Raw genomic sequence first — 12,047 nt, 5'->3', positions numbered from 1 at the left:
AAGAAACCAGTAAGACATGAGTTCCTTTAGATAAGTTATATTTGTCATAAGAAAAGGCAGATAAAACATGCTATTTGAAGGCTAATAATAAAACGTTTGCTAGCTGCAAAGTCAAAAGAGATAGGGTGAGAATTAGATTGTTAGAATAGTACAGTGAATAATAATAATAATATTAATGAAGCTGCAGACGGCTAATGACAAGTGGTTGTAGGCCATTTGCTGCAGCCTCAACCTCCACACAAGTTATGAAGGCTAACAGAACAAGAACTGGAGAGATTGTGCGAAACTTTATCATGGTTTCGGGAATCTAGCAGCTTATACTGTTGGAGATGTTCTGCTTAATATGACCAAAATACTTCATACGTACGAAAATGCTGGTGCTTGCAAAACTAGCAGAAGAAAACACCCAAAGTAAGTTGGCGAATGCCGCGAACCAAGCAAGCACCAACAAATAAACACCTTTCCTCAATTATACGTCATCTTTCTCTTCTTGGATAGATTTCACATCAGCAATTAATTTTTTAATGAATTAAGGAACTATTTAGTCATAACATATACATGGTACTAAGATCAATTAAGAACACATATAAGTAGTATTTCTACTTCAGAAAATTGTTAATAATGAAAGAACAGCAGGAAAAAAGGTAAATTAATGAAAGGAACTTCTGGAGTTTCAGAAAAGAAAATCATGTCTTGCCGTATATGGCCTTTGATCAATGCAGTGTTAATTTTCATAGACTCTGAAGACAGCTTTCAAGTGTTTACTCCAGAGTTGCAGATACCCTTCGTAATCCTTTTATAGATATTACTTCAAGCTGAATCCAGAGAGCAAATTTGTGTGAGAGAGAGACGATCTTGTAAAAATTAAAAGACATCTGTGGTACTGTAGCGCAAAAAAAATTTACCAATCTATTTTGACGAATTTGATGTGTAGCACCATATGATGCCTCCTAGTAGATTATTTAGAGCATGGGCAGCCATTGGCACAACAACAGTCGATGATAAAATTGTAGCATAGCCGTACGCAATTCCAACAAATGTGGCCCTGAAATTAGAATAGTCGTAAAATTTCAGTCTCACTCTTCTTGAGCATCATTATTCAAGCGACGGATATAAACTAGGCCTTGAGGCACATATTTCTCATACGATTCTAGTCAATGGACAAGAAAAAGATACCAAGTTATATTGTGAAATATCATGTCTCAAAGCACAATGGCATCTCATGATAGAAAAGGGAAAAGGAAATAATTAAGTGTATCTAGAAATTTTCTCAGACGTGATTAACTCCAGAAAACACCACAGTTCGAGCATAAGTTTGAACAAATACCAGACAGCAAAGGAGTATTTCCGACCACTTCCCAAGTGTAATATCCCAAATATGGAAGCAGCTGCCACGACACTCTGCCAATTGATGCCAAAAAGTGGTAGCAGTGCACCACGGAAAAGAAGCTCCTGCGTCATTGAGATACCCATACAAGCTTGTAATCAGTTCTGAAATTTTGAAAATCAAGAACTCATTTAGCAGTTCCAAGAAGTAACATATGTGAGAAACACATCAAAAACTTCTATGCATACCTCACTAATGCCTGGAAGAAGTGATACCACTATGTAATCCAAAGGTTCAAGTGAACTCAAGACCTGAAATGGAATTTGTTTTCTTCAGAATAGCAAGAGATCTAAGTTAAAGAAAATAGCACAAATTTGCATTTATACTAAGGGCAGTCAATATTAAATTAAATAAGGTAAGTTAGAAACTGTTGGTCTGCATCTATTAAACCTCAAAACATGTTGATCTCCCCCACTAACCTCACAAATCACACATTGTATTTCTTGCCCTTTGATCCAATAAAAGGAAGTAGGTAATAAGGCAAAAGCTTGAATTAACTTGTATGAGAATACGTACCTGGCTATTTGCTGCTTCACTAGACTCGGCAAAATCTGGCCATATCTTCAGCAATAAGTACCGACAAGAGGATACCAGTATGACCAATCCAGTAATCAACTCAAGATGCCACATCTGGAAACTCACTGTAGAGAGAACTATCAGCACTAAGACCTTTATGCTATAACTGATGAGACTCATCAGAAATGAAAACCAGAAAATAACTTTTCTTGCTTGAACAGTTAAGACGTCCAACAGTTTAGCATTGAAAAGAGAGAAGTTTCCATAACAGAACCATGGTTTAATAGGAATGTTGTTTGGTTTGAGTCCCATCTGAACTTCCTCTCAAGTTACGGTGTACTTGTGACAAATTCTAAACAATTGCAGTCATTAATGTAGAGATAAATACGACAGATACCATCTTGAGCTAGTCACAAAGCTTAGAGAAACAGGCATCTTTAGTAGGAAAAAAACACAAGTGAAAACATTAGGTGAAACAAGATCTTTATAGTTGATAAGAAAATTTTCATCACTTAAAAGCATAAGGTCAATCACCATTCATAATAGGAAAAACTATTGCCATCAATACTGTATTTCAGAGCATTTTCATTCTTTACCAAATTCTGGAAAGGTTTGTCAATATAACAAGTACTTCTCTTACAGTGTAAGAAATCTCAAAACTACTGAATGGAGAAGAAAGCTTCAAAGGTTTACATGGTATTTCAACAGAACAGTCAGCAATTGGCAATCCTCCTGCTGATGCAACATGAGAAACCTGCAAAGCAACCAAATACACAATAAGACGGTTACTTGCCTTTCATGGCCTTCACGTATCTCTGAGTTTGCATAGAAGAAGTTATCAATCTCAGTTGAAGCATAATACTTACTAGAATCCACAACATGAACAATAACTTGATAGAATTACTCACACCATGACTACTAGAAGTAGTTCAATCTGTTGGTGTTTGTCCTGACTTTCTTACCACAATTAAGTTTTTCTTTAGGTATCATAATTGGGTTTCCTTTTAGGAAAAGGAAAACATACTCTCCATATTTGGCTAATCCTTATTCTTGTAGGGAAAGGTTATAGACTCTATAAATAGACTCCTTTCAGCTAGTTTTGTAGCATTCACACTATAGTCCTAGCGGTTTGAGAGTTTTGTTTGGGGGAGACTTTGTGAGACACAAGTGTTGCGGTATCACTTGTGTGAACCTCTTTTTATTCTGAGTGAATTATGTGAGGTTGTCAAGGTTGTCTCTCTTGACAGTTTGTACTCTCTTTTATATAGTGTATTGCTCATCTCTTTTTGTGGATGTAGGTAGATTGACCGAACCACACTAAATTATTATGTCTCTTTTGATTTATTTCTCACATATATTCTTATCCATGGTCTTTCGAGGTTTGCTTTGCTAGCTTCCACATGACACTTGATTATTTCGGTCCTAACAAATGGTATCAGAGCGAGGTTAAAATCAGGTGTTCATCTTGGAGGATTCAGTTCTAGTTGCAACTTATTTGATAATAATGAAGATTTTGGTTCGAGATGACAAGTTGTCTAACTTGTATGTATTTCAGGGCTCCCCTTCTAGAGGCTCAGTAAACTTGGTGGAGAATGATACTTCATTAAAGTTGTGGCATAGAAGGTTGAGTCATATGAGTGAGAAGGGGATTGATAGTTTGGCTAAGAAAAACTTGATTTCTGGAGTGAAACAAGCAAAGTCAAAGAAGTACGTTCATTGCTTAGCCAGTAAACAGAAAAGAGTTTCTTTTCAGAGTCATCCGCCTTCAAGAAAGCTTAACCAAATCAAAGGTCTGATTATCATGCAAAGACTTCAACTCATCTTCCATAGCATCAAACCACTTTTCTTTTTCTTCACTTTCCATGGCCTCATTAAGACTCTTAGGTTCTCCCCCGTCAGTCAAGAGTACATACTCACTGGGAGAATAACGAGGTGAAGGTATTCTCTCTCAAGAAGATCAAGATCGTCTGAGAGAATTCTCTGGAGCATCAACAACTGATTGTTGATCAACCATATCAACTTGCACTGGAGCATCAACAACATCTTGTTGGTCATTCTGGACATGATCATCATCTTCATTATCAACTTGATTTTCATCATCATGAAGATTTTCTTCAGGAGCAGTAGTCAAAGGAACTAGATCAACATCAACTAGGTTCTCACTACTCTGAGAATCAACCTTCTCAGCTTTGTCAAAATCTTCAATTATTTGGTCTTCAAATAACACAACATCACGGCTTCTAACAAGTTTCTTCTCAACTGGATCATAGAAATGATAGTCAAATTCATCTTGACCATAACTAATGAAGATACATTGTCTAGTTTTAACATCCAACTTTGATCTTTCATCCTTAGGACTATGAACAAAAGCTTTACACCCAAAGACTCTTAGATGATCATAAAAAAACATTCTTACCAGACCAAACTCTGTCAGGGACATCACCATCCAAAGCAACAATAGGAGATAAATTGATAACATAAGCATCAGTATTAAGTGCTTCTGCCCAAAAGGAATCTGACGGCTTAGCATCTGAAAGCATACATCTAACCTTCTCAATTAGAGTTCTGTTCATCCTCTCTGCAAAACTATTCAACTGAGGAATTTTTAGAGGAGTTTTCGGATGCTGAATACCCTGCTCTCTGCAATATCTATCTAAAGGACCAATATACTTACCACCATTATCTGAGCAGATGCATTTCAATTTCTTCCCTGTCCGTCTCTCAACCAAGGCTTGAAAACCCTTGAACACATCAAGTACTTGATCCTTGGACTTCAAAGAAAACACAAATCAGAATGTACCAACTCTAGTAAATCAAGCTTTCTTGAAGGCAGATGACTGAAAAGAAACTCTTTTCTGTTTACCGGCTAAACAATGAACACACTTCTTCAACTTTGCTTGTTTCACTCTAGAAAGCAAGTTTTTCTTAAACAAACTATCAATCCCCTTATCACTTATATGACTCAACCTTCTATGCCATAACTCTGATAAAGTATCATTCTTCGCCAAGTTTACTGAGCTTCTAGAAGTGGAGCCCTGAAATACGTACAAGTTAGACAACTTGTCACCTCGAGCCACATCATCGAACCTCTAGTAAGCTTCCACTGGCCAACACCAAGGGTGCTAACATAACCCTCATCATCAAGGATCCCTACAGAAATCAAATTCAAACGGACATCTGAAGCATGCTTGACATTATTGAGAACTAGTTTAGAACCATTGTTACTTTCCAAACAAACAGTGCCAATGCCAAGCCCTTTAACTTCATCATTAGAGCCCATTTGCAACATCTCAAAATTACCTGGAGTATAAGAAGAAAATAATTCCTTCTTTGGCGTAACATGAGAAGTAGCACCAGAATCTACAACTAGCTAGACTCATCACGAACAAGATTAATGGCATTCTCACCACAAGCAACAGGAAGATCATCATTAGTAACAACTGCAACACGATTTTCATTATCGCCTTCTTTCTTTTGTAGTCTCATATCACTTTTATGCTTGTAACAATATTTCATGATATGCCTCTTTTTGTTGCAATAGTCACATGTAACATTCTTGAATTTGGACCTCGACTTGCTTCTACTTTTATCTTTATCATTCGGACCTCTGGACTTGTTTCTCCCCCTCCTTCAGTAACCAAAACATCAGAGTGTGAAGATAAAAAAGATGAGGCCTGAGATCTTCTCATCTTTTCATTCAATACATCACTCTTAATATATTCCATAGTTTCAACACCACCGGGAGCAAAATTAGTCAAAGAAACTCGAAGAGTTTTCCAAGAGCCAGGCAGAGTATTAAGAAGCCAAAGTCCCTGAATTTCTTCATCGAACTTTACACTCATTTCGAACAGCTGGTCAAGGACACCCTGAAAATAATTTATATGATCAGAAATAGGACTGCCCTCTTTATACCTGATATTCGTCAATTGTTTTAGTAGGAACAACTTGTTATTGCCAGTCTTCGAAGCATAAAGTGTCTCGAGCCTGTCCCACAAACTTCTGGCATGTGTCTCATTCACAATATAGTTTCTAACATTATCTTCAACCCATTGTCTAATATAGCCACAAACCTGTAGGTGCTCAAATTCTCAATCTTTATCTGTCATGGATTGAGGTTTAGTAGACACAAACACAAGTAAATGCATTTTCTTGAAAGAGAAGATGATCTTTCATCTCGTTGTTATTCTTCCAGTGAGTATGTACTCTTGACTGGCAGGGAGAACCTGAGAGTCTTGATGAGGCCATGGAAAGTGAAGAAAAAGAAAAGTGGTTTGATGCTATGGAAGATGAGATTAAATCTTTACATGATAATCATACCTTTGATTTGGTTAACCTGCCTAAAAACAGAAAAGCTTTGAAAAACAGGTGGATTTTTTGGGTGAAACATGAAGATGGTAACCCAGTTCCACAGTACAAGGCTAGATTAGTTGTGAAGGGATTTAACCAGAAAATAAGAGTTGATTTTGATGAGATATTCTCTCCAGTTGTGAAGATGTCATCCATTCGTGTGGTTCTAGGCTTAGCTGCAAGTCTAGATTTAGAGGTTGAGCAAATGGATGTTAAAATTGCTTTTCTCCATGGTGACTTAAATGAAGAAATTTATATGGAGCAGCCCGAAGGTTTTGAAGTCAAGGGAAAAGAGAATCATTTGAAGTCAAGGGAAAAGAGAATTATGTTTGCAAATTGAAGAAGAGCTTGTATGGTTTGAAACAAGCTCCCAGGCAGTGGTACAGGAAGTTTGGTTCCTTTATGAGTCTGCAAGGCTTCAAGAAAACTACTTCAGACCATTGTGTTTTTGTGCAAAAATGCTTTGATGATGATTTTATTATTGTGTTGCTTAATGTTAATGGCATGCTTGTTGTTGGTCATAATGCTTGCAGGATTCAAAAGTTAAAGCAAGAGTTGAGTGAGTCTTTTCTATGAAAGACTTAGGACCAGCAAGACAGATTCTTGACATGCAGACTGCCCGTGACAGAAAGGCCAAGAAGTTGTGGTTATCACAAGAGAAGTACATTCAGAAAGTACATTCACAAGTTGCGGGTAATGTTGATACTCGCAAGTCTACTTTAGGGAATTTGGTTACTTTTGCAAGGGGAGCTGTGTCTTGGCAATCTAGGTTGCAAAAATGTGTTGTTCTATCTACTACAGAAGCTGAGCTTATTGTTGCCGTTGAAGCTTTTAAAGAATTGCTTTAGATGAAGAGATTCTTGGGGAAACTTGGTTGTGCTCAAGAGAAGTATGTACTTTATTGCGACAGTCAAAGTGCTATACTACTTGGCAAGAATTCTACATTTCATGGTCGGTCTAAACACATTGATGTGAGATACCATTGAATTCGGGATGTGTTGGATTCTAAGTTACTTGAACTTGAGAAGATTCATACGGATGATAATGGTTCCGACATGATGACTAAAGCTTTGCCAAGAGGGAAGTTTGAAGATTGTTGCATGATCGCCGGGATGGCGGTCTCCTCCACATAGTCGGGAGGGAAAGAATTGTTGGGTCATGGGTCTTTGTCCCTTCCTATGTGCATAAATAAAGCCCAATATGGACCAACCCACTTTTGCTCATAGGCCCATTACTATGGGGCATGCATATAGATCTTTTTAGGTCTTATTTCACCATCCACAAAAGAGAGTTTCAGCAGCCATAGAGAGAAAACAAGAGAAGATTTTCGCACCTAAAATTTAGCCACAGCTGTCAACTTCAAATTGCGATTCCCGCTTCGTTTCTTATCCGATTGAGCTGAGTTTGGATAGCTTGTTCCTCTCATCTCAATCTTTGATTATGAACTGATGGAGCTTGATTTGGTGGCTTATAACTCTTGTTTTTCATTCCCGACCAGCAGCTACGTTTTGGTGTTTTTGCTCCTTTTTATTCTCTAGTTTTGGTGCTATCTTGTTGTGTTGTTGCTGGTTATTTGACACTTGTTTTGTGACCAATTTTGGAGAACAATATTGTAACTCTTGGTGATTAGAGTGGAAGTTTGGTCCCGTGGTTTTTTACTCTTCACATCGAAGGGTTTTCCACGCAAATTTGGTGTCTCTTGTTCTTGGTTTTATTCTTTTCTTGTCTAATTCGTTTGGTTGATTTATTTGTTGTCAAATTAGTATTGTGCTTGGGTTTGCTTGTCTCCTCTTGGTTCAAATTGAAAGGGAAAGTTTAGACTTGGATATTCTTCCGCTGCTACCCTGTCGGGCCTTTTGATTGTGCCCTTGCCTTTCCCAACAAAGTGGTATCAGAGCGAGGTTAAAATTGGGTGTTCATCTTGGCGGATTCATTTCTAGTTGCAACCTATTTGATGATAATGAAGATGTTGGTTCGAGAAATTTTATCAGAGTGTTATTCTATGTAGAGGCAAGATTTAATGGAAGAGATTTTGGAGATGGAGATTGAACTTGTTGAAGACTACATGAAGAAGGTGAAACAAATTTATTTTACAGAAATTAAGGCCAAGGGGTAGAATTGTTGGTGTTTGTCCGGACTTTCTTACCATAATTGAGTTTTCCTTAAGGTATCTTGGGTTTCCTTTTAGGAAAAGGAAAACATATTCTGAGTGAATTGTGTGAACCTCTTTTTATTCTGAGTGAATTGTGTGAGGTTGTCTCTCTTGACAGTTTGTACTCTCTTTTATATAGTGGATTGCTCATCTTCTTTTGTAGATGTAGGTCGTTTGACCGAACCACACTAAATTATTGTCTCTTTTGGTTTATTTCTCTCATATATTCTTATTCATGGTCTTTCGACCTTTGCTTAGCTAGCTTCCGCATGACACTTGATTATTTCGGTCCTATGAAGTGAAATCATAGCACTATATTTGTGTCATTCAAAAAGAAGTAACACGTACAAGTTCATGAGAAAACTTTGAACAATTTACAGTAACATCTTTGAGCTGAGAGAGAAAGTTTACCTCTCTAATTACAACACCTACAAGACCTATTAAACCAGAGGTGATTACGCATGCCTGCAGCACAGAACCTCTAGATGGGATCATTCGCAAAGCAGTCTCAGCCTTGGAATTGTCAAGAGGGGATTTATTCTTGCTATCTTCAAAAAAATTTGGATTAACATCATCACTTAAGAGATACTTATCGGGTATTGCAGCATCCGTTCTCTCTGTTTTCCCTTTTTTTCTTGATTTCTTAACCGGCTTCTGACTTGCAAATGCCCTTACATTGGCTTTGAAACCCTGTACTTATGAGTAGTAAACATAGTCAGCAGTTCAAAACATGAGTTCAAGGTGGTTAATTTCACGTATGATCACTATACTTTACCAACTATAATAGTAAAGCCACATACATCTTTAATTGAAGCTTTAGTCATTGTAACTGTTATTAATGTGACAAAAAATTAGCTGTGGATAATGTTCCATGATCATACGTGAAATTAACCGTGAGTTCAAGCGAACCACAAAATCATATTTTTAGAACTCACATAGCACAATATAGGGGGCACAGACCTTGCTGAACAGTTGAGATCACCAAACTTCCTACCTGATAGAACATAATCTATATTTATAAAGGTAAAGCACAAAAATGAACCAATAAAAACAGATAAAGATTGTACCTATTACAAGTTAAAAGCATAAAGAAATTGCTCGGTTCCTTTGATTTCTTTCAAGAATCTAGCTTACTATTTCTTCTCCCAATTTATGGGCACCTTTCAGATTTCGAGTGTTCAACGGTTTAATTTTTAAGGGTGAATTTAGACATGAAATTTTTTAAGTTTTTTGAAACGAAACTTACATATTTAAAAATTAGGTTGAAAGTGCAACAAGTCACAGATAATTCAAGATATTTAAGAGATCACGGGTAAAGAAATATTTCGTTGAACTGCGAAATTCGATAGATAGCCACATAAATTAAAACAGGGAGGGTACAATTGGACATGGAGGTTTTAGGAAGATTTCACCATATTCAAAGAAATGGAAAACTTACAGGCAGTGGCAATAGTAGTGAACTTCCAACTGTTGTTTGTAGCAAGTGAACCCATTGATGATTGCTTGAAAGCTTAATTGTATAATTATAACAACAAACTTGGTATTCTATATTTTATCACTAGATGATGGAAAAGGAAGTAAGAGGAATGTGATAAAATGGAGACCAACTCCGTTTTTTTTAAGTGGAAAAAATACTGTTATCTCGTTAAATTATAACCAAATTTGCTGAGACATGCCTCAGCTTAAAAAATTCTCCCTCCGTCAATTATCAACTTTGATTTGATATAAAATTTAGAAAAATAAAAAGGAATTTTGAATTGTGTAGCCTTAAATTAAAGTTGTATCAAATGTATCAAAATGACCTTTAATTTTGTGGTCCTAAACATGTCATGTGGAAAGTTGAAATTAAAGTATTATCAAAAAAGAAAAAGGATCGATTTTTTGAAACGGACTAAAAAAAAGTAGTCATTGGGAATATCTTATTACTCCTAAATTATTTTAAAATATACTTTCTTCATTTAAAAAAAATTACATAATTTGATTTGACACGAAGTTTAAAAAAATAAAAAGACTTTTGATTATAATGGTCTTAAATTAAGTTAATGTATTAAAATACCATGTAATCTTATGGTCTTAAATATGTCACGTGTAAAGTTGAATTCAAGAAAAGGGGTCATTCAATTTAAACGGACTAAAAAAAAGAATTGGTAATTGGTCATTATTTTTTAAACAGAGAGAATAATAAATGCATCCTTCAGTATTGACGTGACACCACAACCTAATTTAATTAGTTGTGGTGCTATACACGCACTGCCACATGTATATATATTTTATAAAAAAAATTAGTTATTTTTTCTTATTTCTTTGTCATATATTTAAAATAAGTCAATATACGTAATTTTTTTAATTTTTCTTTGTCTTATATTTAAAACTTTCACAAACAGATGTAATTTTTTATTTCTCTTTGCCTTATATTTAAGATTTTCACCAATACACATAATTTTTTAATTTTTTTTTGTCATCTTATTTTTTCTTATATTAATATTCTCAAATACAGATAATATTTTTTTTTATTTTCACTTTCCTTCGATTTTTTTGTATTTAATTTTTTCTCAAATTGCACATAATTTTTTTATTATTTTCTTTACCTTTCCTTTGAATTTCATTTCAAAGTTCATTTCAATGCTTTATATTTAAAATAAGCTAATTTCGTATGGATACAAAAGAAACTAAAGCAAATCAAATAACAAGATGTTAAAACAAAAAAAACTTTTTTTATTTTCTTAAAAAAACGTAATTTTTCAAATTTTTTAAAATTGAAAATATAAGAAATTCATGAAATAGAAAAGGAAAAAAATATAAAAGTTCAAAAATGAGGAGGAAAATAATTTTCAAAAATAAAGAAAACATTTAATTAAATATATATAAGTTTTAATTTTTATAATTATGTGTAGTAACTAATTATAAAATGTCCAATTAAAAAGGGATATATGTCCATTATTGATCAAATTTTTGATTTATTTTTCGCCCCTCACTCGCTTTCAGCAGAGAGAACACACTCTATGTGTCACATCAACGCTGGATGATATATGTATTACACTTTAAAGTAATTTATGGGGATAATAGAATTTTTGTGAAGTTTAAATGTGTCATAGCTACTTCGATTATAGTTTAAGAAGGTAATAGTGTCCTACCTCCATTTTTAAAAGAAATCTTTAAAAAAAAACATTTTTCCAAATAAAATTTGGCTGTCTATTTATTTCTTTAATTGCTCAAGAAAGGGAAAGGCGCTAAACAAAAATTGGTTCAAAATTCTTGTGGTTCAAGTTCTTCATGAGAAACCAATATCAACTGTTATTGGGTCCCCCCCCCCACCCCCAACAACCAAACGAAACCCTTCAGGATTGAGTCCATATGGCTTAGTCACCAAGATTTTCCTAATCTCATAAAAGATTCCTTCTAAGATTGCCTTTGCATAACATGAGTGGCTACCACTGAGTTTGAAAACAGGGCCAGAGATTGGAATAAACTTATCTTTGGTAACATCTTTACCAAAAAAAAGTACTTGTTTGCAAGGTTATCTGGCATTCAGAAGTCTCCTCACTACCCCCACTAACCACTTCCTCCATGGGCTGGAGGCTAACCTTCTGAAAGAATTCAAGCATGTCCTCACCCTGGAGACTGAGTTCTGGAAGCTTAAGTCCA

The 12,047-nt window shown here is 35.3% G+C and overlaps 1 protein-coding gene across 1 annotated transcript; it reads right to left on the bottom strand.

The window, feature by feature from the left end:
- Positions 1 to 499: 499 nt before the first annotated feature.
- Positions 500 to 10,029, bottom strand: LOC107848154. Its single transcript, XM_016692845.2, has 9 exons — positions 9,841 to 10,029; positions 9,338 to 9,396; positions 8,814 to 9,092; positions 2,597 to 2,657; positions 1,904 to 2,028; positions 1,576 to 1,638; positions 1,328 to 1,452; positions 906 to 1,045; positions 500 to 815 (listed from the first exon to the last, which is right to left on the bottom strand). The coding sequence occupies exons 1-8, from the start codon at positions 9,893 to 9,895 to the stop codon at positions 910 to 912; spliced, it is 903 nt and encodes a 300-aa protein (XP_016548331.1). The 5' UTR covers positions 9,896 to 10,029; the 3' UTR covers positions 500 to 815; positions 906 to 909.
- Positions 10,030 to 12,047: the final 2,018 nt, after the last annotated feature.

Source organism: Capsicum annuum, chromosome 11, assembly GCF_002878395.1.
Source record: "Capsicum annuum cultivar UCD-10X-F1 chromosome 11, UCD10Xv1.1, whole genome shotgun sequence".
Lineage (NCBI taxonomy): Eukaryota > Viridiplantae > Streptophyta > Magnoliopsida > Solanales > Solanaceae > Capsicum > Capsicum annuum.
Note: the sequence above shows the minus strand (reverse complement) of the source record. Positions and strands in the feature narration are given on the sequence as shown.

Bases quoted from the DNA above. Each gene is read 5' to 3' on its own strand.
- LOC107848154 (XM_016692845.2), bottom strand. From the start codon at position 9,895: ATGGGTTCACTTGCTACAAACAACAGTTGGAAGTTCACTACTATTGCC. The intron at 9,397-9,840 runs GTAAGTTTTCCA...ATGTTCTATCAG, and splicing joins CACTACTATTGCCACTGCCT to GTAGGAAGTTTGGTGATCTC. The intron at 1,639-1,903 runs GTACGTATTCTC...ATTCCATTTCAG, and splicing joins GTGAAGCAGCAAATAGCCAG to GTCTTGAGTTCACTTGAACC.